Source organism: Opisthocomus hoazin, chromosome 8 (assembly GCF_030867145.1).
Source record: "Opisthocomus hoazin isolate bOpiHoa1 chromosome 8, bOpiHoa1.hap1, whole genome shotgun sequence".
In the NCBI taxonomy this organism is placed as follows: domain Eukaryota; kingdom Metazoa; phylum Chordata; class Aves; order Opisthocomiformes; family Opisthocomidae; genus Opisthocomus; species Opisthocomus hoazin.
Window position 1 is genome coordinate 15,777,047 of NC_134421.1, and position 20,373 is coordinate 15,797,419.

General features: G+C 53.5%; 2 protein-coding genes across 2 annotated transcripts; one reads left to right on the plus strand and one right to left on the minus strand.

Annotated features, from left to right (window-relative positions):
- On the plus strand, positions 1-4,926 carry POLR2F (RNA polymerase II, I and III subunit F). Its single transcript, XM_075427707.1, has 5 exons — positions 1-98; positions 195-264; positions 436-566; positions 2,672-2,743; positions 4,747-4,926. Exons 1-5 carry the CDS (start codon positions 79-81, stop codon positions 4,835-4,837), a joined length of 384 nt encoding a protein of 127 aa, XP_075283822.1. The 5' UTR covers positions 1-78; the 3' UTR covers positions 4,838-4,926.
- A 3,208-nt stretch (positions 4,927-8,134) lies between these two features.
- On the minus strand, positions 8,135-18,996 carry SOX10 (SRY-box transcription factor 10). The gene is made up of 4 exons (XM_075427703.1): positions 18,860-18,996; positions 17,213-17,671; positions 10,985-11,250; positions 8,135-10,576 (listed from the first exon to the last, which is right to left on the minus strand). The coding sequence occupies exons 2-4, from the start codon at positions 17,620-17,622 to the stop codon at positions 9,861-9,863; spliced, it is 1,392 nt and encodes a 463-aa protein (XP_075283818.1). The 5' UTR covers positions 17,623-17,671; positions 18,860-18,996; the 3' UTR covers positions 8,135-9,860.
- Positions 18,997-20,373: the final 1,377 nt, after the last annotated feature.

Sequence of the window (20,373 nt, forward strand, 5' to 3'; positions counted from 1 at the left end):
GCACTTCCGGTGGCGTCACGGCGGACATCCGGAAGTGGTGGGTACTTCCGGCGGGAGCGGAGGTGGCGGGCAGGCAACATGTCGGACAACGAGGACAAGTGAGAACGGGGTTGGGCCGGGGGAGGGGAGGCATGGGAGGTCGGGGGGAGCACCCCGCGGTGCTCGACGTGCGTGCGTGTGTGTCCCTCCCGCAGCTTTGACGGGGACGACTTCGACGATGTGGAGGAGGATGAGGGCCTGGAGGACCTGGAGAACGCGGAGGAGGTGGGTGACTCGCCGGCCGGCCCGGGTAGGCCCTGCCGGTGCCGCAGCTCAGACCCGCGGCCCGGCTAGGCCGTCGCTGGGGCCGGGGAGGCCTCTGGGGGGGCTCTCGCAGCCCCGTGGGGCCGTGGTGTTGGGCGCGGGGGAGCTGCAGCGGTGGTCTGGCTTCCCCAGGAGGGACAGGAGAACGTGGAAATCCTCCCCTCGGGAGAGCGGCAGCAGGCGAACCAGAAGCGGATCACTACCCCCTACATGACCAAATACGAGCGAGCCAGAGTGCTGGGCACTCGTGCCCTCCAGATAGCGTGAGTACTTCACCACCCCCCCTCCCTGTCCCGGGTGTCGCTGGAGTTTCTCCTCCCTTCCCAGTGAAAGCTGCTGTCCTCCTTCCCTCAAAACTCCCATCTGGGAGTTCTGGGCTCCCCACTTCAAGAAAGATGAGGACCTACTGGAGAGAGTCCAGCGGAGGGCTATGAGGATGGTGAGGGGACTGGAGCATCTCTCTTACGAGGAGAGGCTGAGGGAGCTGGGCTTGTTCAGCCTGAAGAAGAGAAGGCTGCGAGGGGACCTAATATATGCTTATAAACATCTCAAGGGTGGGTGTCAGGAGGATGGGGCCAAACTCTTTTCAGTGGTGCCCAGCGACAGGACAAGGGGCAATGGGCACAAACTGAAGCAGAGGAAGTTCCGTCTGGACATGAGGAAGAACTTCTTCCCTCTGAGGCTGACGGAGCCCTGGAACAGGCTGCCCAGGGAGGTTGTGGAGTCTCCTTCTCTGGAGATATTCAATACCTGCCTGGACATGGTCCTGTGCAGCCTGCTGTAGGTGACCCTGCTTCGGCAGGGGGGTTGGACCAGATGACAGAGGTCTCTTCCAACCCCTACCGTTCTGTAATTCTGTGGGTCTCCTGTCACCCCTTACGTGACCGCTGAGCTTGTGGATCACCATCTGGGTCAACCCTGAAGCGCAGGACCATGGAGCCCTGAGCTGCACATGAGGTCTGTGTATCTCTCCCTGGGTGAGGCTGCGGTGCTTGTGCCTAGAGAGGGGGGTGTTCAGCAGCTGCAGTGAACCTTCCTGGGTCGCAGGCAAAATGAGTTGGGAATGCGACGAGCTGATGCTGGTTGCTGCCTTTCATAAGGGAGGTGTTGTGGGCAGGAAAGCTCAGAAATGGTTTGTAAAAGCCAGTGGTGGAGCGAGGGATGCTCCAGAATGTCTTCGGGTGATACCACAGGGCTGCAGGAATTGGGAATGGAGTAACCAGCCTGAATATGTTTCAAGTGCAGTTGCATTGTGACAAGTTGTAAGTTTTTGAAAGTGCTTGGAATAGTGGGGCCTCATTTATAATCAGTAATACCATTTAAATACTATTTTAAGTGCTCTTTAGGCTGGCTGCTCTCCATCCATTTACCTGTCTAGACTTGTTTTAATAATACATATAAAAGTTTTGTGCTTTTGGAAAAAGTGCCTTATGAGCTAGATTATGAGGCTGCGGCAAGGTTTGTCTGAAAGCACATCACTGAGTTTCGTTTTGGTTATGTCCACCCTCGAAATAATGCCTCTCCTCTACATCGTTTAGAAGCTCATAGATGGTGATCAGATCTTTCCTGAACCATCTGTTTGCCAAGCTGTTCTTTGCACAGTCTTTACTCTGTGGAGCTATTTTGTGCAACATTCTTTCAACTGGTGGAAGGCCAGAAAAATGGGGAGACAAGATGGGTCTGTGCCAGGCCTTTAATCTAAACCACTCGGGTGCCTGGTTCTGCTTCGCGTACACACTCTGCCTTCCGCCCTGAACCTGGGCCAGCAGCAGCCCCCAGTGGCTTTATCCACACATAACGTGAGCTTTCTTTGCTGCCGCCGTCTAATGGGCAGACACCGTCACCCACGTTTGCTCTGCTGTTATGATGCTCTGCAAAACGCTTTCTTTTTATTTCCTAGAGGCAGAGTGCATCGTAAATCCAGCCCCTCACTTCCCCCTGGACAAAGCCTGGGAGATGTGAGCAAATCAGAACGTGAGAGATGTGCTGGAGTTGTAGGAGGCATGCTCATTCTACAGTGTTTCCACCCCTCTTCGTTGGATTAATTTTTGAACCACTGTTTTTCTCACATTGAAGCGCACCAGAGGGTGACTAGAAGGGTGTGGAACTGACCAGCCCTTGAGCACTAGCTGGCCAGCAGAGGCTTAGGGCTGGGGCAAGAAGAACATTCAAGTAAAAGCTCAGTCTGTGGGGGAATTTGGGGGCATTTTCTTCCTGAAGTGCTTAAGAGCTCAAATCAGGTTTGCCAAGGCGGTGTCCCTCCCTCCTGTCCTGGCCGTTGTCCAGGTGACATAGGTAGGCACATGCTTGGCTGTCCCTCTTCCCTCTCTCTGCGTTCGCTCAAATGACTGTTGGTGTTCTGTCCCAGGATGTGTGCCCCGGTGATGGTGGAGCTGGAAGGAGAGACAGACCCCTTGCTGATTGCCATGAAAGAACTCAAGTAAGTCCCAGACTTTGGTGGTGAGCGTATTGATTTCCGTAAAGCCAGCAGTCCTCTCCTCGTCCCAGCATTTAGCAGCTTATTCCAAGACAGCCTTGTCTTCCCTCGATAGCAGTGGGCAGTGCAGTTGCCTTCCCCCTTTTCACCCTGGGACTTCTCTGCAGCTGCGCTTGCCCATCCTAGTTGCTTGTGCAAAGTACTGATGATTGGGAGTGCTCTGACCTCTTTGACTGCAGAGTCCAAGTGTTCTTTATTTCTATTTTATTTCTATTTTTATGCTTACAAATATCTCAAGGGTGGGTGTCAGGAGGATGGGGCCAAACTCTTTTCAGTAGTGCCCAGTGACAGGACAAGGGGCAATGGGCACAAACTGAAGCATAGGAAGTTCCATCTGGACATGAGGAAGAACTTCTTCCCTCTGAGGCTGACGGAGCCCTGGAACAGGCTGCCCAGGGAGGTTGTGGAGTCTCCTTCTCTGGAGATATTCAAGACCTGCCTGGACATGGTCCTGTGCGGCCTGCTCTGGGTGACCCTGCTTTGGCAGGGGGGTTGGACTAGATGACCCACAGAGGTCCCTTCCAACCCCGACCATTCTGTGATTCTACGAAGAGAAGTCAAAGTCCTCATCTTCCTGGAATCAGTTTAATTCCCTGAATGGAATTGGTTTGAAGCAGCCATCTGAACAGACCTCTGTTCAAATGAAGTGCTGGGAAAAAAGTAAAAGAAGGGTCAGGCTGGTGGTGTGGGGACCATGTTAAGAAGATTATTTTCCCCTATCCTTGCACACCTCAAGGAGGCATGTCCCCTGCTTTCAGAAAGATAGATAAATCCTTTCTGGCTGTAGCAGAGGCAGCTTTTGGATGACTGCTTTCCAGCCCACCTTTCCCCAGCGGAGCTCCCTCCTGTCCCACAGTTTGCCTGTGTGGTCGGTGACCTAGATCACATGCAGGTATCCTTCAAGCAGAGCAACTGGACTCCGTTACTGATTAAGTCCCTGTTCTTGAGCTGAGTTGTGCCTCTGCTCTCCCAGTTTCTCAGTGCATTGCAGTTGCTCTTGAGGATTTTATATCTATTACAGCTCCCTTTATCATTGCCAAAAGCTCCTTAGCTCATGTTCCTGTCAGATCTCCAAGCTCAGACTGAGTTGCTTCTGGTCACTGAGCGTGAGCTCTAGAAAGTAAGTCAGGGTGTGATAAAGTATAGTGGCATCCTCTTCTGTGCCAAAATTCAGCTATGATTTCTGGCATGAGGGAGCAACTTTGCTACTGGAAAAAAACCAGCCCTGAATGTGATCATTAAAGAAGTTGTATTACTTTTCAAGTCTGATACGGTTGTAACCTGATGCCCTGGTTAGATTCCAGATTGTCTGATCACATTCTGCTGACTTAATGCTGAACACAATTTAACTTAATGGAAGTAGATTTTTCTTGCTTTCTAATTGGAAGTGCTGTTAGCAGATGCTGTACTCCATCCCACCTGTACCAGGTTTTGGTACCTGAGTAGTGCATGTTTCACGTATCCTTCTTAAAATGTTACTGGTGCTATCAGGGTGCAAAATACGCTGTAATTACCGGTTTGTGATGAAGGTTCTCAGAATTCTGCCACTTTTTGTAGTGTCTTGTGGGGATAAATCTTTCATCAAACAAAAAGTGGATTTGTTCTTCAAGTACCTTGATTTTCTTTTTCCTATATCTGTGCTAGATGCTTGGTGTTGTCTCATAGTGGGTTCAGATTACAGGGCTCAGTTCCTGCAGTAGCCACAGAGGGCTGACCTTCTGTAGATCCTTGGTTGTTTAGAACCTAAGGGTGCTCAGTGCTCTGCACCTGCAAAAGAGAAAGTTGTTGGGACTTCCGTTTATAACACCAGATCACTGGTGCTGCACAGATCTGTGTTAAACCCGATGAGCTTATTGAAGCCGCTGAGCACCTCGGTTCCCATTGCCTGCTGAAGTGGTATAGTGAAGGCTCTGATGTTTCTGTTTGCTTCTCTGTCCTCCCTTCAGAGCACGCAAGATCCCCATAATCATCCGTCGTTACCTACCAGACGGGAGCTATGAAGACTGGGGTGTGGATGAGTTAATTATCACAGACTGATCAGCCTCCAGCCATTGTGTTGATTCTTTGCTTCTCCAGAGATGTTTCTATTTTTGCTTGTATTTGTGTAAATAAATTATAAACCTCCACATTTTAAGTAAAATGCGTTTTTGTTTTCCTCCCACCTTTTCTTTCATCTCAGTCCTACATGCCCAAGAGAAGACTTTCTTAATTGTCTCTACCAGCTTGGTCATTATTCTTCCTTTCTGTGTCAGGGGCTGTATTAGTAAGATTAGGGAGCCAAGTGCCATGCTTTTCTGGCTGCTTTTTTTCACCTGGGAAGGCCCTATCTTTTAGCTGGGCTAAAGCTTTCAGTAACTACTTCCTCCTCCTCCAGCACTGCTCCTCCCTGGGTTTAGGACTGATAGCCAATTAAACTCCTGCTGTTCAGAAAAGCTCTTGCAGGTACTATGGCTTCAGAAAGACCCCAGCTCTCCACCGCTGTCCCCCCTTCTTACTAGGGGAGTGCTGGGACACCTCTGCTGCTTCCCCCTAGACAGTTGGGCCTTTGTGCCCTGAGCAGGTTGCTGTGGAAACCCCCAATTTCCTCTCTGGCCGGGGCTGGCTGTGGGGCTTCTCAGGAGTATCGTAGAGCAGCCCTCATCAAATCACCTATTGTTTCCCTGCTCCTGCTGCTTATCAAAAGTGGGGATCCCCTTTCAGTGGCACTGCCCCAGCCGGAAGCGCGGTCGCTGCTCGCTGTCCCATGTCCCACTGGCTTGGCAGCTGTAGGTTGTTGCGGTGCTTGCTCCTCGTACGGCTGTTCCCTGACATGCAGCGGAACTGATGCTGCAGGGTGTCTGGGTGTGCTCCAGCTGTCTCGGTTGTACATACTCTGGTGATTCTTATGGTGGCACAGTGTTAGTTATGTCCTAGAGTTCTGTTAATCTGTAGTGTGATGTAAGATCAGTTGTTTGTCCCCTGCAGGTACCTGCACTCTTGCCTCTCACGTGTGGGGAGGTTACATGCTCAAGTCAAGAGTTGGGTGGATGCATTACAATCTGCAAGGGCTTCCAGCCAGTCACTACTTAGTTTTCATTTCTTGATCTGTGTGCTCCAAGGTTCTTGCTCTGCGTGAGGAAGATCTGAGCTTTTTGGGTAGAACATGCTGAGTCTTCCTCAATTATCTTGGTAAAAAGCACTCTCAGAATTTTTGTTTTCTTTTTTCAAAGAGAAGAAGGGGCAAGGTGCACCTCAGCTATGGTTTCTGCTTTGCATTCATTTTTCTCTTTACCCGGGTCCAGGAAGAATATTTCCAACTAGTTTGTGTTAAAGCTTGTGCTTATATATAAGCGTCCATTCTCTGTGCTGTACGTGTGGTCGGTGTCTGCACGTGAGTATCCGTGTCCCGAAGGGAGTTTCTATCCACCTGCCTGGGAACTCAGCTCATATAACCAGCCATGAATGTCATTCTCTTACTGCTCCCTGTAAAAGCACCAGTCCATCCTTCCTCTGTTGTTGTGCATGGGAAGGGCTGGTTTTGGAGGCGATAATGCAGGAGTTGAATGGGTCCCTAGGCAACATGACAGGTCAAAGGGAATGTGGAGACGCTTGCAGGTGTGGGAAGGGGGTCGATTGTGAGGAACGCAAGTGCTTCCTGGTCCAGGCCATCCTTACCAAGAAAAGGTTAATTTGCAGCACTGTGGCCTTCAGCGTTCTCCCCCCACCCTCCATGGAATCCTTTAATCATGTTGGTGCGGTGAAATTTCAGCCCTGAAATGGTGCCTTTGTGCAATCGTTTTGGCGTCCGCCATGGAGCGCGGGGGTCGTTTTCTTGTCCTTTTTTTTTTTTTGCTTAAATAGCTTCTTTGTTCCCTACCCACCTCCCCTCCGCAGCCTTGCATCTGTATCAGATACGATTAAAGGGATAGGGAAGGATGCCGGGCCAGCTCTCGCTAGGCTGCAGGAGTGGTGGTTAACCCCTCTGCTACCAGCGGCATTCTCAGTCCTGTCTTAGTTGTGAGGACCCTCTAAGGTAAGAGGAGGCATCCCCTGCCACCAGAGAATGGTTGAGGCAGAGCCCACTCGCTTTCTTAGTTTGCTTTTTGGAGAGCTGGAGAAGGGTACTTGTGTGTGGTTAAGAACTTTTCCCGCTCTTCTGTTCGTCCACACCATCTTCTTTCTCTCTCCCACCCCTGTGATCAGCTTTCCTAGCCCCAACTCCACCATGGCATCCTTTTTTCCCCACACATGCTCCTGACCTGCTCAGCAGTGCAGTAGTTCCCCTCTGGACTCTTCTCACAGCCTGTAGTTTGGGGTAGAGATTTCTCCTCCTCTCCAGTGAATGGCCACAGTCCTGTTTCGCACGGACCTCTTTAGCTGGCGTCACCATGGTTAGATCCATTAAGCCATTCTGCTGATGACGCTCTTTGCCCTATACAGGACTTTGTCCAAATAGTGCTGTGAGTTTTAAAAAGCTTTGAACGTGTTTCACAGTTCCTAGACGTCCTGCTTACTCTACTCACCCATAAAGTGTTTAGTGAACACAAACTCACAGGATCGATCACATGTGTCAGCACTGAAACCTTTGGCATCAGTTTGTAATTGTTGTGGAGTCTCTGTGTTAATTGGGATCCCACCTTGCTACCATTGGCCTTGAGAGATGTTCTTAAGCAGACCGGTATCTGCTGTACGTTTTCTTTCCGCCCATCTTCAGATAGCTTCCCAGGAGCTGACTACACGCAGGATGTTTTCTACAACAAGAGGGTGTACTCATCTATTCTTGAATATACTCTCTGTGTGTGAGTGGTTGTATTTAGGTTCTTGCTTGTGGAAGGCAAGAAGCTGTGGGGTTGAGTTTCTGCAGAGAAACTAATGGTTGCTTCCAAAATACACAAGTTTGAGTATGTGGGGAAGCTTTTTTTTGAAGGTACATCATCTGCCACCTGTTAATGAGGAACCAGGATGAACCTATGCTCCTATTCTGGAGAGCATTAACGATCACACTAAGAAATTATTGGGTGAAGCACATGCGAAACAGTGCTACTCTTAATTGCACGTGCTGAATCTTAGCTGAAGAACAGAAATCAACGTTACTACACTTCTCACCAAAGAAATGACTGGAGCTGGGGTGTGACCAGAAGATGAGTTTCATCTCCATGAAAGAGTCTGGTAAGCCAGTCAGAGTTCTGCCTGTGTCCTCTTCAGAGGAAGGTGGTACGCAGGGTCTGTGTGGTGGTGGTGTGACCCACGACGCACTTACTTGGCGCAAAAGCAGAGACTTGCAGCAAAGAGGTCAAAAAACCCAGACAAGTGAAAATGAAACTTTTAAGTTTATTATTCAATATGTTTAATGCAGAGTTAATGGTGCTAGGACAGCATAGAGACTGGGGAGAGGGAGGTGAGGGAGGAAGGTGCTACTTGCATAAATAAGAGGACGGGTGGAAGAGGTTACACGCGTACAAGGAGCAGACGTTCTACATGATCTTTACAGACACCACAAGGATAAGTCATCCGTAGCTATGGGAGGCAGGAAGGGCATCTGACAGTCATATCAGCAGAGGGAGACAGTGGCACCGATCACAGTCCACGTTTGGTCAAAGTATTTTATCTTTCTAGACTGGAATATCCATTGGAAGGTCCCACAACATGTCTCTGCGATCAATTGCCAGGATTCATCTTTTCCTGCAGCAACTTCTGTGCCAGTTCACTCCCTGGCATGACAAAACACCCCGGTCCTGGAGGTGACAAAGGAGAAGTAAACAGACTGTCCTCAGGTGTTGGGCTGAAAAAAAGGAGGTTGATCTGACTGCAAGAGCTGGTCATTTCCAGTTTGAAACCCAAAGGGAAAAACAAATTCCTTTGCACCTGAATAGGCTTCTTTTCTTTACACTCATCCTCGATGGGGTGTGTATACTACCTTGCTTAAAGCCGCAGGAGTATCTTTCTGTCCTCAGCGTAGACAGGAGGGAGGTGTTGACTCAGTGGAAGGCGTGATGACGAAACGAGGACGGGATGCACACCCCATGAGCCTGAGTTTGGAGTAGGCGTTCAAAGAGAGTATGGGAATCAACTTGGGGTGTTGGCAAGTGCTGAGTAGCTTTCTTGGTGCCTCTGCGTTTCAGGCAGGCACGGTCAGACATGGAAGAGCAAGGACCGAGTTTGCTCAGAGGTTGTTTGGGATACTGAAGAGATTAGAAAAGACTGGGACGTCAGAAATGCCAGACATAAATGAATGATATAGAGTAATTGTAAGAAAGGAGGATTCACCTGCAGCACCTTAGTGATTCACTGGTCCTTCCCCACCTCTCCTGCACCTCCATACATGAACAGGTGTGCACACACAGGCTGTGATACGAGTAACACTGGGACCGACAATGCGGTTCCTGAGTCCTATACGTTGTTAAAATCTCCATGCAGGAAAGAGCGTGGGATTAAAAAGAGGCAGGATGGAGAGAAGAGGCAGGGAGAAAAGCTAGGAGGCAGCTGTGGAAATCAGCAGGGATGCAAGCGTAGGCTGGTCTTCCAACGGGGTTGAAGATTCATGCATGTGTGAATCTTAGGCAGGACTGCTGCACGATGCTGAGCACAAGGAAGGTGGCCATCCTCCCTGCCACTGCTCCCATGACATGTTCACCAAGGCCGAGCAACCATCCTTCACCCGCAACAGGCGACAAAAGTGTTGGCCATTGTGGCCTGTTGGAAACACTTTCTAACTCCCTGGAGCAGTCTGGGGAGGAGAAGGAAAGGACAGTCTCTCGCATCGTACAGTCCAGGGTGCGCACAACAAAACCCACCATGGACCAGTCACTCCATGTCTAGAATCCTCCTCATCTAGAAGGCCAATAAGGTGTCGCAAGCCAGTCGCGTGGCCTGCGTGAAATTGGTAAAGGGCGAAAGGACGAAAAACCTTCCTCTAGGCGGGTGAGCCAGCGATAGCCGGGGTCAAGAAAGGCACTTCTGTATACTCAGTGGGTTCTGGTGGCTGGATGGCACTGAGTGACCTCGGAGTTCGGAGGCTCTTCTGCCTGTGCTGATTCTTCGGAGCCTTTCCGTCGCTGCTTCGGTCACCGTTCCCCATTCCCTATGGTCTGGAGAGAGTCGTATACACGGGCTGTTCCCAATGTGTGGGGCTATGGGACTGTGGCACAGAGGGTGCAGGGTCAGAGATGGCAGTGTAAAGGGGACGTTGGGAAGGTCCCATATAGGAGAAGGCAGAGTAGAGACCAGAGGCTTGGGTGGAATGGCTGTAGTAGGGTCCCGAGGGCTGGTGGTCCGGGTAGTCAAACTGTGGCCTAGAGATGGAGGGGAAGGCCGAACCGTAGTGGGGCAGGCTCAGGGATGTGTAAGCTATCTGGGAGGTGGAGGGCTGGTCGGTGTAATGACCTCCAGGGGCAGACCCCTCCGTTTTCACCTGGGCCTTGGAGTCCACCACGGATGAGGTGGCAGTGGACAAGGAGACTCCGTGCTGCTTGGAGATCCAGGCAGAGTGTCCGCTGGCTGCAGCCAGGGCGCTCCCGAGGCCGTAGCCAGCGGCCGCCGCTGCCGCGTAGCCCCCGACATGGCCTGGGTGGCCGGCGTGTCCGTTGGGCGGCAGGTATTGGTCGAACTCATTGACATCAAAGGTCTCCATGTTGGACATTACTTCATGGCTGATCTCCCCGATGTCCACATTGCCAAAATCGATGTGTGGCTTCCCCCCTTCCCCCAGGGAACGCCCTTCTCGTTTGGAGTCGGCTTTGCCTGCCTGCAGCTCAGTCTTAGGGGTGGTAGGAGGTGTGGGGGGCCCATGGCTCTGACCTGCAACATGAAAAACATTTTGAGGAGGAAAGAGAGAGAAGAGGTGAGTTACTGCTTTATGCCTGGCTTTATACACAGCCCAGCTCCAGTCCTCCCAGAATGCCAGCAACCATCCAGCTGGAGACTTCAGCGGAGGCAGGGAGAGAGAAATAGCCAGGCAAAACCAAACCTTTTTATATCATCTTGTGGAAAAAAAGAGCAGGTGCAGCAACACCTTGCCTGACCAGAGGAATGCAGGTGCCCGTGAAACTTGGGCACGTCCCCATGCTGTTGGCTCCAGCAGAGTTTGTTGGGTCATGAGCAAGGTGTGAGCTACATTGCTAAGGCTTTCACCGTGATGTCTTGTCTTTTTTGAGCCTTCAAGTTGGCTGTAACCTGTCAGTATGTTCATGGAGACCTGGGACTCACCTGAGGAGTGTTCTGGATGTCCATCGGACATGGGCGACCCTTCGCCGGGATGCCTGTGATCCAGGTGGGCATTCTTGTAGTGGGCCTGGATGGCGGCAGCCCCCCCAGCCTCCCCCTCCACCTGGCCTTCGCCCTCGCCCTGCATGGCCTTGCCATTTTTCCGCCGGCGGGGCTGGTACTTGTAGTCGGGATGGTCCTTCTTGTGCTGCATCCTCAGCCGCTCCGCCTCTTCGATAAAGGGCCGCTTGTCGCTCTCATTCAACAGCCTGCAGAGGCCAAGGTGGCACGGAAGAGAAGAGGAGAAGGAGAGGGGAAGGGACATCAGAAAAAAACCCACCTATGCACAGCATCGTGGGACACAGCAAATCCAGTTGTTGGGGTGTTGCCCCATTGAGGGTGTCTCCCAGAACAACAGGGAGATCTTGGAAGTGTTTCAGTGGAGACAGCAATGTTTTCCTTCTCGTTAATTATTAAGCCCTGAAACTGGTTTGTGCCAGCGCTGGGTCCCCCTTCCCCAGCTGCGTGATGCTTCTCACCTCAATAAGCTCAGCACCCTCTCTTACATTGCCCAAAGACCAGGTGCAGCCTTTTGTAGCCATGTAAAATAAGGCTGGACAAGCTGCTTTCAAAGACTTTGGGCAAATTAAGGACAGTCGGGATCATCCTTTGGACTGAGGCAGCGTGGCACACCCTTGCTACCTGTAGTGCTGCCTCCTGCATGTCTCTTGCTCTTCCCCAGTCTGTATTTATTCCAGTTTAATCTCCCACCCTTCCACAGGCTCTGCTCCGAGTTTGAGGCCCTACTGAGCACAAATGGCAGCAATTGGTATTGGCTGCACAGTAGCCGTGTTGCTGCGTGGAGCTTGCTGGGCCTTTAAGCATCTTGCAATGTCCTAGAAGGGAATTAAAGAAAATTTCAAAGCAGGCGGGAAACAGTGTATTCTGCTATTCCTGGAGCTCCTCCTCACCTTAGACATGGATAATGCAAAAGGCTGAAGCACAAAAGACCAGCCCTTCTTGAACTTAGCTGGGCAGCTGTAAAAAATTTAGCTGCTATGTTGCTAGCCTTGTAGAAGCAGATGAGCTTTGGTCTCTGGATGAAAGGCGCTGCAGAAGTGTAAGCTCCTGCTCTGTATTCCCGCCAGATCATGGGCTGCTCTAGTTAAGATAGGCTCTCCGAGGAAACAGTGAAATGTGCGGACAGGATGGCTCCGAGCGCTTGAAGATGAGATCAACCTCATTGCTCAAGCCTTCAGCAGCATCTTGGTTGGAAGCGCTTCAGTTTCATTTTATGTTTTGTCCCCTCAAATATTCTCGTGACTCAAGGTCATCTTGCTTCCAACCAGGAACCCGTGCTCTCAGAAGGGAGCAGTCTTCCCGTGACTTGCAACTCCAACAGCCGTTAGAAAAGGCAGGGCTGACAAACAGCAAAAAATATTCCATTTATGAGACATCCACGCCTTTTCCCCCCCAAACAAAAGAACTGCCTGGGCACGGGGCTGTGCCAGCACCTTGGTACCTGTGAAGATCTTGGCACTAAAATGTGATCAATTCTGTTGAACCATAGACACTGAGGAAGATACAAAGGCCTGAACTGGCCTGAAAAACTGAAGATGAAGAGGAGGCATGGCTCAAGTAACACACAGAGAAATCTGGTGGGGGATCAAGGGGGTCACCAGCAAGTAATGGGTAGGTTTCTAAGCACCCCCTTTCTCGCTGCTCCTTGCACATCCCCCCAGCCGGCAGCCAGAAGGTGCGTGGCACGGGCTGGAGCCTGTTACGGTGCTGACCTGGGTTCACTCCAGGCAGCCTGAGCAGGTTGCGGCTGCACGCCACATTCCTCCACTGCCTTAATCCCGGAGATTAAAGCAACTGAGCCACCGTGAATCCAACACCAGCTTTCCTGTCTCCCTCCTGCCACCATACACCATGCTCACACATCCCGGAGGGCTCTAATCCCTCAGCCTGCGCCATTCCAGACAGCCCTCCAAGGGGTCCGAAGGGACAGCCCGGCCAACCCTCATAGGCATCATGGACACGAAGGCAACCTTGCCTTGGCGAAACCTTCATCCTCGCAGAATGCCCCATATCCACGGGAGATGGAGAATAGAAGCAAACCCTGCAGCCTTGCAACCTGGGACACTTCACTACAAGGCAGACGGGCTCCAGGGTCACTGCACTCCCAGCCCAGATGGTGCCAAAGCTAATAAGATGCTGTGGCTGGGAATGAAAGGTCTCTTTCTATGTGGGCACCACTCGGAGTGAGAGGGCTGTAGGCTGCACGGCTAGCTTTGATCTGCGGGGCGTACCGCACGGTGAGCTCTGAGCAGAGCCTCCCGTGGTGACTGCAGCTCAGCCTCCCCAGGGCGTCTGGTGGATGGCGTGAACCAGAGCCGCTCAAGGCTATGGAGGAGTCCGAGCTACCATCTGTGCCCAGGTGCCTCACCTCCTCTCCCCTTGACAGCAGCCCACGGGCAGTGCCATCAGCAGGACAGCGGGAAGCCCACTCCTCGCATCTTTGCCTACGCCTTTCCAAGGCTGCCTGCTCCCTTCTCCCTCCCACCGGGATCAGAGCTCAAATCGGCTTTAGCAAAGTGAAACTGGTGCAGGCAGGCAAAGGCCAGGAGATTTGGGGGGATTTGGATTTCACTTGCTTCCTGCCCTCCCCCTCCTGCGCCCCACGCTCCCCAGTCCATAATGCAAAGGAATCTCGCACAGGCAGAGAAGTTATGGATCACAGAGCAAAGCCCTTCGTGGAGCTTAACCGACCCCTCACCACCCGCCCCGGCTCCAAATGCTCACCCTCAAACCACGGGGAGAGGGGCAAGCACCCAACGCCCCACTCCAGGAGGAGAAAGAAGGGCTAAAACCTTTCCTCCCGCCTCTTGCAGCCTCCCCTTCTGCCGCCTGGCATCGCACCGCGCTGCCGGCTTGGCAGCCAGAGGCCGGACCCTGTGCCGGGGCTCAGCTGCCAATGAGTCAGTGCGGTGAGAGGGTCGGGCATCGCCCGGTGGGGCTGATGCAAAGCGAGGGCTGGCTGTGAGCAGAAAGCAGCCGGGCAGGCTCTCCTGCACGTCCACGGCCCTAGATTTTGTGGGCATGACCCTATTCCCTGGGTGCTGCCACCCCCATGCAAAGATCTCTGCATTGGGTTCCCTTGCCCCTTCCCACCAAGTCCTCCTCCCCTTCTTTCCTTGCCCCACTGGTTGTTGGCCCTGGAGCTGGTGCTGGCTGGCGTTTTGGCTGAGAGTCATGCCGACATTTTCAGCAGTCGGCCTCCATTTGAGAGCTGCTCCCGGTCCCACCCCGGGGACGGAAAGCAGCCAAGACAAGGTTTCATGACCGCTGAGCACAGAACTCCTCCCCGCTTCTTCTTTTTAAGTACGTTCGGTTCGTCAGCTGCACCCCTCGTGCATCCCAAATGGGTACAGATGGAGGTGGATGGGGCCATAACCCCTCTGGGACCGCACTTGGGGCCAGGTGGCTACCGCAGCCAGGGGCGCATGTCCTGCAGCCCTTCCCACCGAGGGCCGGGGGCTGTGGAGGACACGGCGGTGGCACAGAGCCAGAGCAAATACTGGGCTTAAAAAAAAAAACCAACCCAGGGCGTTGCAGCTGATTTTGCAGAGGAGCATGTGGGATGGCACTGGAGTTATCGCTCAATCTGCTAGGTGCCTTTCAAGAAGATTTCCCAGCCTCTGCTGTCCCCATCCAGCTCTGACTGCTGGGGGCACGCTTGGTTTAGTGGTGGTCTGCAGGCAGTCTCCTTGCTCGCCAGCGCTCGGATCTCTGTGCCTAAGGTGCCCTTTAGCTCAGAGCAGCCTGCGTGGAAGTATGTCGCCCGCATTTTCCAAAGCGACTAGCGATATAAACGGTGGGGTTTGGGTGGCCACCTTGGCAGGGTGGGGATACACGAACAGCCAGGGCCCTTTGCAGGGACCCTCATCAAATGTTTGAGACTATGCTGTCCGGAGCTCAGCCTGGCTGCTCACAGTTGTGCTGACGTGTAGGAGCTTGGGGACAGCGTAGACGAAGGTAGGAGGACCTCAGTGGAGGAAGACCCAACCGCACTGTGGCTGGAAGGCGAGGCTCGGGGCTACTATCCCGGTAACCTTTGGGACACTTCTCCTGGACTTCTGTGGGCTGATATTTCCCCCCTGCCTCACAGAAAGGCACATTCCTGTGGTCCTACCCGGGCCAGACACTGACTGCACCCTTAACTCCATCTTACTCTGCCGTATGGTCCCCACAGTGCCGCAGCCTGCGCTAATGGCAGGGAGGAGACGTGTTCAAGCAGAGCAGCCGGGCGGCAAACCCAGCAGCACGCAACAACCCCAGGCCTGATCCTGCAAGCTTCTCCACCCGACCCACGCTCCCTGGCCGCACGGTGCCCTGAGAAGACAGCTGAGGACCTTGACCATCGCCCGGCAGTAGCGTCCCCCTGCCCTGAGTCTCGTGCGGGCGGCAGCGGGAGCCACATTCTGGGTGCAGGGGGCCAGTCGGGTGCGTGAATGTGGCCATGGGCAGGGGGCTGTGTCCCCCTGCGCTCTGACTGCCATACCCATGGAGAGTTTCACATCGCTGCCAGGTTTTCAAGGAAAATGCAATGTCCAGAGGGAGGCCGTTGCTCTAAAATCTGGCAATATTCTGCAGCGAAGGAACAATACCTCGAAATAACACTTTGGGAACAAAAAAAGGTGCGTTCCCCCCACCCCACACACCCCCTTCCAGCACAGCTTCACGGTCCAGAGGCCAGCAGCAGAGCCCGAGGCGGGAGCAACTGCCATGGAAGGCAGCGGGAAACAAAGCGGGAAGGAGGGAAAACACATCAGATGCAATGTCCGCCATCATGCCCTGCCTTCAGCTTCCCAAAGAAATCCCTAGTCTGGGGTTACACTAAACTCTGCTGGGTCAGGGTAAAGGGGCTGATGTAGCAAAGGGAGAAGCTAATGCCCAAGGTCTCGGTTCTGCCTCACAAGCAAGGTGCTATGAAGCCAGGAGGAGACCTGGGCATTGGTTGCTGGACGAGGTGTGTTTTGCTCCTACTTGGAAAAAATGTCTCTTGGCCCACCCAAGGCTGAAGACTTCCTCCCATGAAATGCCGTCAAGGCAGGAGAGGGAACGAGAGGGCCCGTTCCCATGAGCCTTGGTTTGCATTGGTCGGTGCAAGGCAAGGTGGGGATGGCACTGGGGGCTTGCAGCAGAAAGCGTTTGTAGCAGGTTGATGGGGTTATTGGCAGAGACCGTCAGATGGGAAAGAAATGGTGCAGGCAGCCTGACATGCGTGGCTCGGGCGTGACGGCTCTTTGCACACCCACAGGCTGGGTGTGCAGAGATCAAGCCGGGCAGCCCTCCGGAGGAAGGAGGAGCAGGCTGCGGAGGGTACGGAAAGGACCCAGGGCTCTGCACAAAGCCAAAATGAAAATGGGCGCAACAAACTGGTGGGGCCAGAGGGAAGAGCATGTGTGTGCTGGCGAGAAGGGAGGGCGTCTCTCTGGGTGCAAAGGAAGATGAGGATAGTTTGAGCCAGCCTGCCACAAGAGAGCCTGCTAAGGCTGGGACTGTTGCAGGTCCCTCTCTTCCTTCCCGCTAAGCCTCAGCTTCCCTTTCTAGCAGGCTCTCTCCTCTCCCATCTCTCACCCCCACCATTGTTGTGGCCTTCCAAAACTGGGACCATCCTGGGAAGGACAGATGTGGGGCTCTGACCACCTGGCTCCCTTCTCCTGACCTTCCTCCTCAACTGTAACTTGGTTTCCCACTTGCTCTGTGGCACTGCATGGAAAATAACCCCTGTTGGCACTGGGACCCGAGTTCAAACAGGCTAGAGGCAGCCACCAGTGAGTTAAGTTGGATGGGGCTCAGCCCCGCTAGCACACAACTTTGCCCAACAGAGAGTGTGAGCCAAGAAAACAAGATCTCCCCTGGCAGTCAGGGAGGAGAGGACCAGGACTAGAGTGTCCTGGTCAGGAACAACAGGGGAAGCTAGAGGAAAACAGATGGAAGGGGCTACTGCCTGGGATGGAGGTGAGATTTGCTGAAGAAGCCTTCACTACATCCAACCATCACTCTTGCCCCAGTCACCAACCATGACTCCTGCGAGGGGGCTCCCCTCAAGGGAAACCCCTTCCATCCCACTAAGTCTCCATTCTTCCACATGACCACACAGTCCTCTCCAGGACCCCTCCGGACCCCAGCCCTCACGCTCACCCTTCGACCACCCGCTCCTACCTCCAGAGCTTCCCCAAGGTCTTGCTGAGCTCGGCGTTGTGGAGATGCGGGTACTGGTCAGCCAATTTCCTCCGGGCGGCCTGTGCCCAGACCATGAAGGCGTTCATGGGCCGCTTGACGTGGGGTTTGCTCTTGTTACTTCCATTGACTCGAACAGGCATGGGTACCAGGGTCCAGTCATAGCCGCTCAGCACCTGGCTGACTGCCTCACGGATGCACACGGGGAACTTATCGTCGTCCGCCTCTGAGTCTTGCTGTTCCTTCTTGACCTTCCCCATCTCCCCGTTCCCGGAGCCAGCAAGGTGTGGGGAGTTGTCTGATGCCATGGAGGGTCCTGGAGAGAGGCAGTGGTGGTCTTCAGAGCCCACCGGGCTCATCTCCACCTCCGAAAGGTCTTGGTCGTCAGCCATCGTTGCTCTCGAGCCCTCTCTCTCTTCCTTCTTGATGTCCTTCTTCTCACTGGGGAAGGGAGGGAGGAAGACAAAAACAAAGGAAAGAAAGGGGGGGGGGGGGGGAAGAGAAAAGGAGAAGCAACTACCAAATCTGAAAGGGACTCCAAGCTCTCCGAAAAGCTGACCATGAGATGGGTCACTCGATAAAATCGCAAGCAAGGCAATTGCTGTGCACACTGCAAAACCTGTGATCGAAGAGGGTGGGGATGGGTCGGGGCCCCTGATTAATTGGGATACCATTCCCTATCTCTGCAATCATCTGGAGCTAACATGTGTGGAGGGGCCTGCGGCAAGAGGGATAAGGAGGGCTGGGGACCTGAAAGGTGAGAGATATGGACCATCCAGCGTGGGCACAGCTCCCCACGGGGAGCGGGATGGTGAGGATGGCCACAAAACTGGTGTGGGGAAGTGCCCCTTTCTTTCGAAGACATGCGGTGGAATGCCAGCGCGTCGCGCAGGGAGAAGCATGGGAGGGGGATACCGGTTTACCGGTATCGATAAACCAGAAGGGACCTATATCCTGGCTATCGGGGAAATCGAGCCGGCAGCACCGTCGGGCAGGGAATCAGCCCGGGGCCCGGATCAGTACCCGGAGACCCCAATCCCAGCTGTGGGAAAGTGCCTCTGCGGGGACACCACATCCCTCACCCTCCCCTTGCAGTTCATAAACCAAAGACTTAAAGTGCATCTACATTACACACCTGTCTATGTGTATGTGTGCATACACATATTCACATTCCCATATACATATATATATATACACACACACACACAGATACAAGCACACACCAAGTTTAAGACAAGTCAAGGCTTCGGGTTGCCTGCCCCACACACTCCTCCTCTCTCCTTCTGTCTGCAGTCACCTCTAAAAGTCCCTGCCACCGTGCAGCAGTTCCCCCCTTGGAGAAAGAAACGCTCTAAAAATAAAGGCCTCTCTGTCCCCCCGATCCAGAAGTTTAAAAAAAAAAAGAGAAGAAAGAAATTAAGAAAGAAAAAAAAAAAGTGATAGAAAAGCACGCCTCTGGCTTGGCTGAGAAGGAGCCAAAACGGAGCAGGGGCTGCTATCCCCCCTCTTTCAGAGGGCGACACGGACCCTCGCTTGGGAAATCAAAAAAGTCAAAGAAAGTAGGGAAGGAAAAAAGCGCAAGTGAGTGCGGACACGCGCGTGCGAACGAGCTCAGGTTGGAAAACTTACGTTGCTGGCCGGTGTGCCGGGCAGACCCTGCGAGGGCTGTGGTTTGTGTCCCCGTCTTCCCCCTGCTCTCCGTCCCGGCCCCAGCGGCGTCGGGGCGCGCGGCACGGGGAGGCTCTCAGGCGAGTGCCATTCCTAGAGGGAGGCTTGGATTTTACTAATACCCCAGCTGGATGTCTCTCGCTGGCTTTGCTGCTTAGCACCGGGGGAGGGAAGGGCGGAAGGTGGAGCCAAGCACTCCTCAGAGCCAGAATACGGTCGGTCGGGGACGGCGGGGAGGGGACGCAGGCAGCCCCCCACCCCGCCTCGTCCACCAGCACGTTCCCCGCTTTCCCCCGGTGCTGGGTTCTTCACAAGAGCCACCGGCGTTGGGCTGCTCTCGGCCCCAGAGATGGTGCTGGAGGATTCATCACCGGGGGTTTGGGGTGCTGGAAGGGGTCTGGGCTGGTTTGGGGAGATGGGTGTGCACCCCAGGACTGGGATCCCCCTCCTTTCCCCTGCTAGCACAGTTGCTTCTGCAGGGTCTGGATGACCCCCAAGTGCCAAAGGAGTCCCTGATCTCTGTCACAGAGTCTCACAGGGACCCCGCTGCACTGCAACAAGTTGGTCCGGGACCTCAGGGTCAAGGCCCTGTCAAAAGGGCATCCTCATTCAGACCTGAGTCTGTGGGGTGGAGGGAAGGGGATGCAGGAGGTCAGGGGCATCCCATGGATGGAGGACATCAGGTCCAGGGAAAATACTGTGCTGCTCGACAGTGGAGAACACTTTGAACCTTCCTAGGACTTTTGCACCCTAGGAATGGGCTTTTCACCTGTTCCTCTCTGTGGGGTCTTGCCAAGACAAGCAGGCTCTGCTTCCACCAACATGCTGAACTGCTCCTGAAGGCAAACATGGGGTCTTTCAGAGGAAAGAGAGGTCTCCCGACAAGAAGGACTCTCTCACACTTACTCACCCTCATTCTTGCTGCTTGTGCACTGGGACACGTAGAGGATCTCAGCACTCGATGGGTTAGGATGTTCTCCATCACTTCTTTTATTTTCTCACTCGCTTTCCTTCCCAGATGCCTCTGGTAGTTGGCTTCTTCAGTTTCCTTTGTCACTGGGGCTGGTATAGACCAACACCAACCCTATAACCATGAGAGGTCACCCATGAAAAATTTGATGATTCTCCCAGGTCCTCCTGAGTTAGCAATGAGATAATCCTAGCTCCTGCCCTAGCTCCTCGATGGAGAGCCAACCTGAAGATGCGTCAGTGCGAAGTCAGAAAACACAAAGAGATGAATGGATGTGACCCAGGGAGCCAGCTTCAAGGGATTTCAAGAACATTTCCAACTCCTGTAGCAGATATTCACCCTCCAGAAACTCTGTGTTAGGAAGACTCGGCAAAACCACTGGCTGGCACCACATGAAGCACAAGGGAACCAGTCCCAAGAATGGTGCTGAGGACCTGAGCTAAAGCCTGCAGAGCAAACTTGTGGGGCTGGCTGCTGCCCTTGCAGACCTGGCTGACAGCATAGG

Bases quoted from the DNA above. Each gene is read 5' to 3' on its own strand.
- SOX10 (XM_075427703.1), bottom strand. From the start codon at position 17,622: ATGGCTGACGACCAAGACCTTTCGGAGGTGGAGATGAGCCCGGTGGGC. The intron at 11,251-17,212 runs GTAGGAGCGGGT...TGGCCTCTGCAG, and splicing joins ACCTTGGGGAAGCTCTGGAG to GCTGTTGAATGAGAGCGACA. The intron at 10,577-10,984 runs GTGAGTCCCAGG...TTCATGTTGCAG, and splicing joins ACATCCAGAACACTCCTCAG to GTCAGAGCCATGGGCCCCCC.
- POLR2F (XM_075427707.1), top strand. From the start codon at position 79: ATGTCGGACAACGAGGACAA. The intron at 265-435 runs GTGGGTGACTCG...TGGCTTCCCCAG, and splicing joins ACCTGGAGAACGCGGAGGAG to GAGGGACAGGAGAACGTGGA. The intron at 2,744-4,746 runs GTAAGTCCCAGA...TCCTCCCTTCAG, and splicing joins ATTGCCATGAAAGAACTCAA to AGCACGCAAGATCCCCATAA.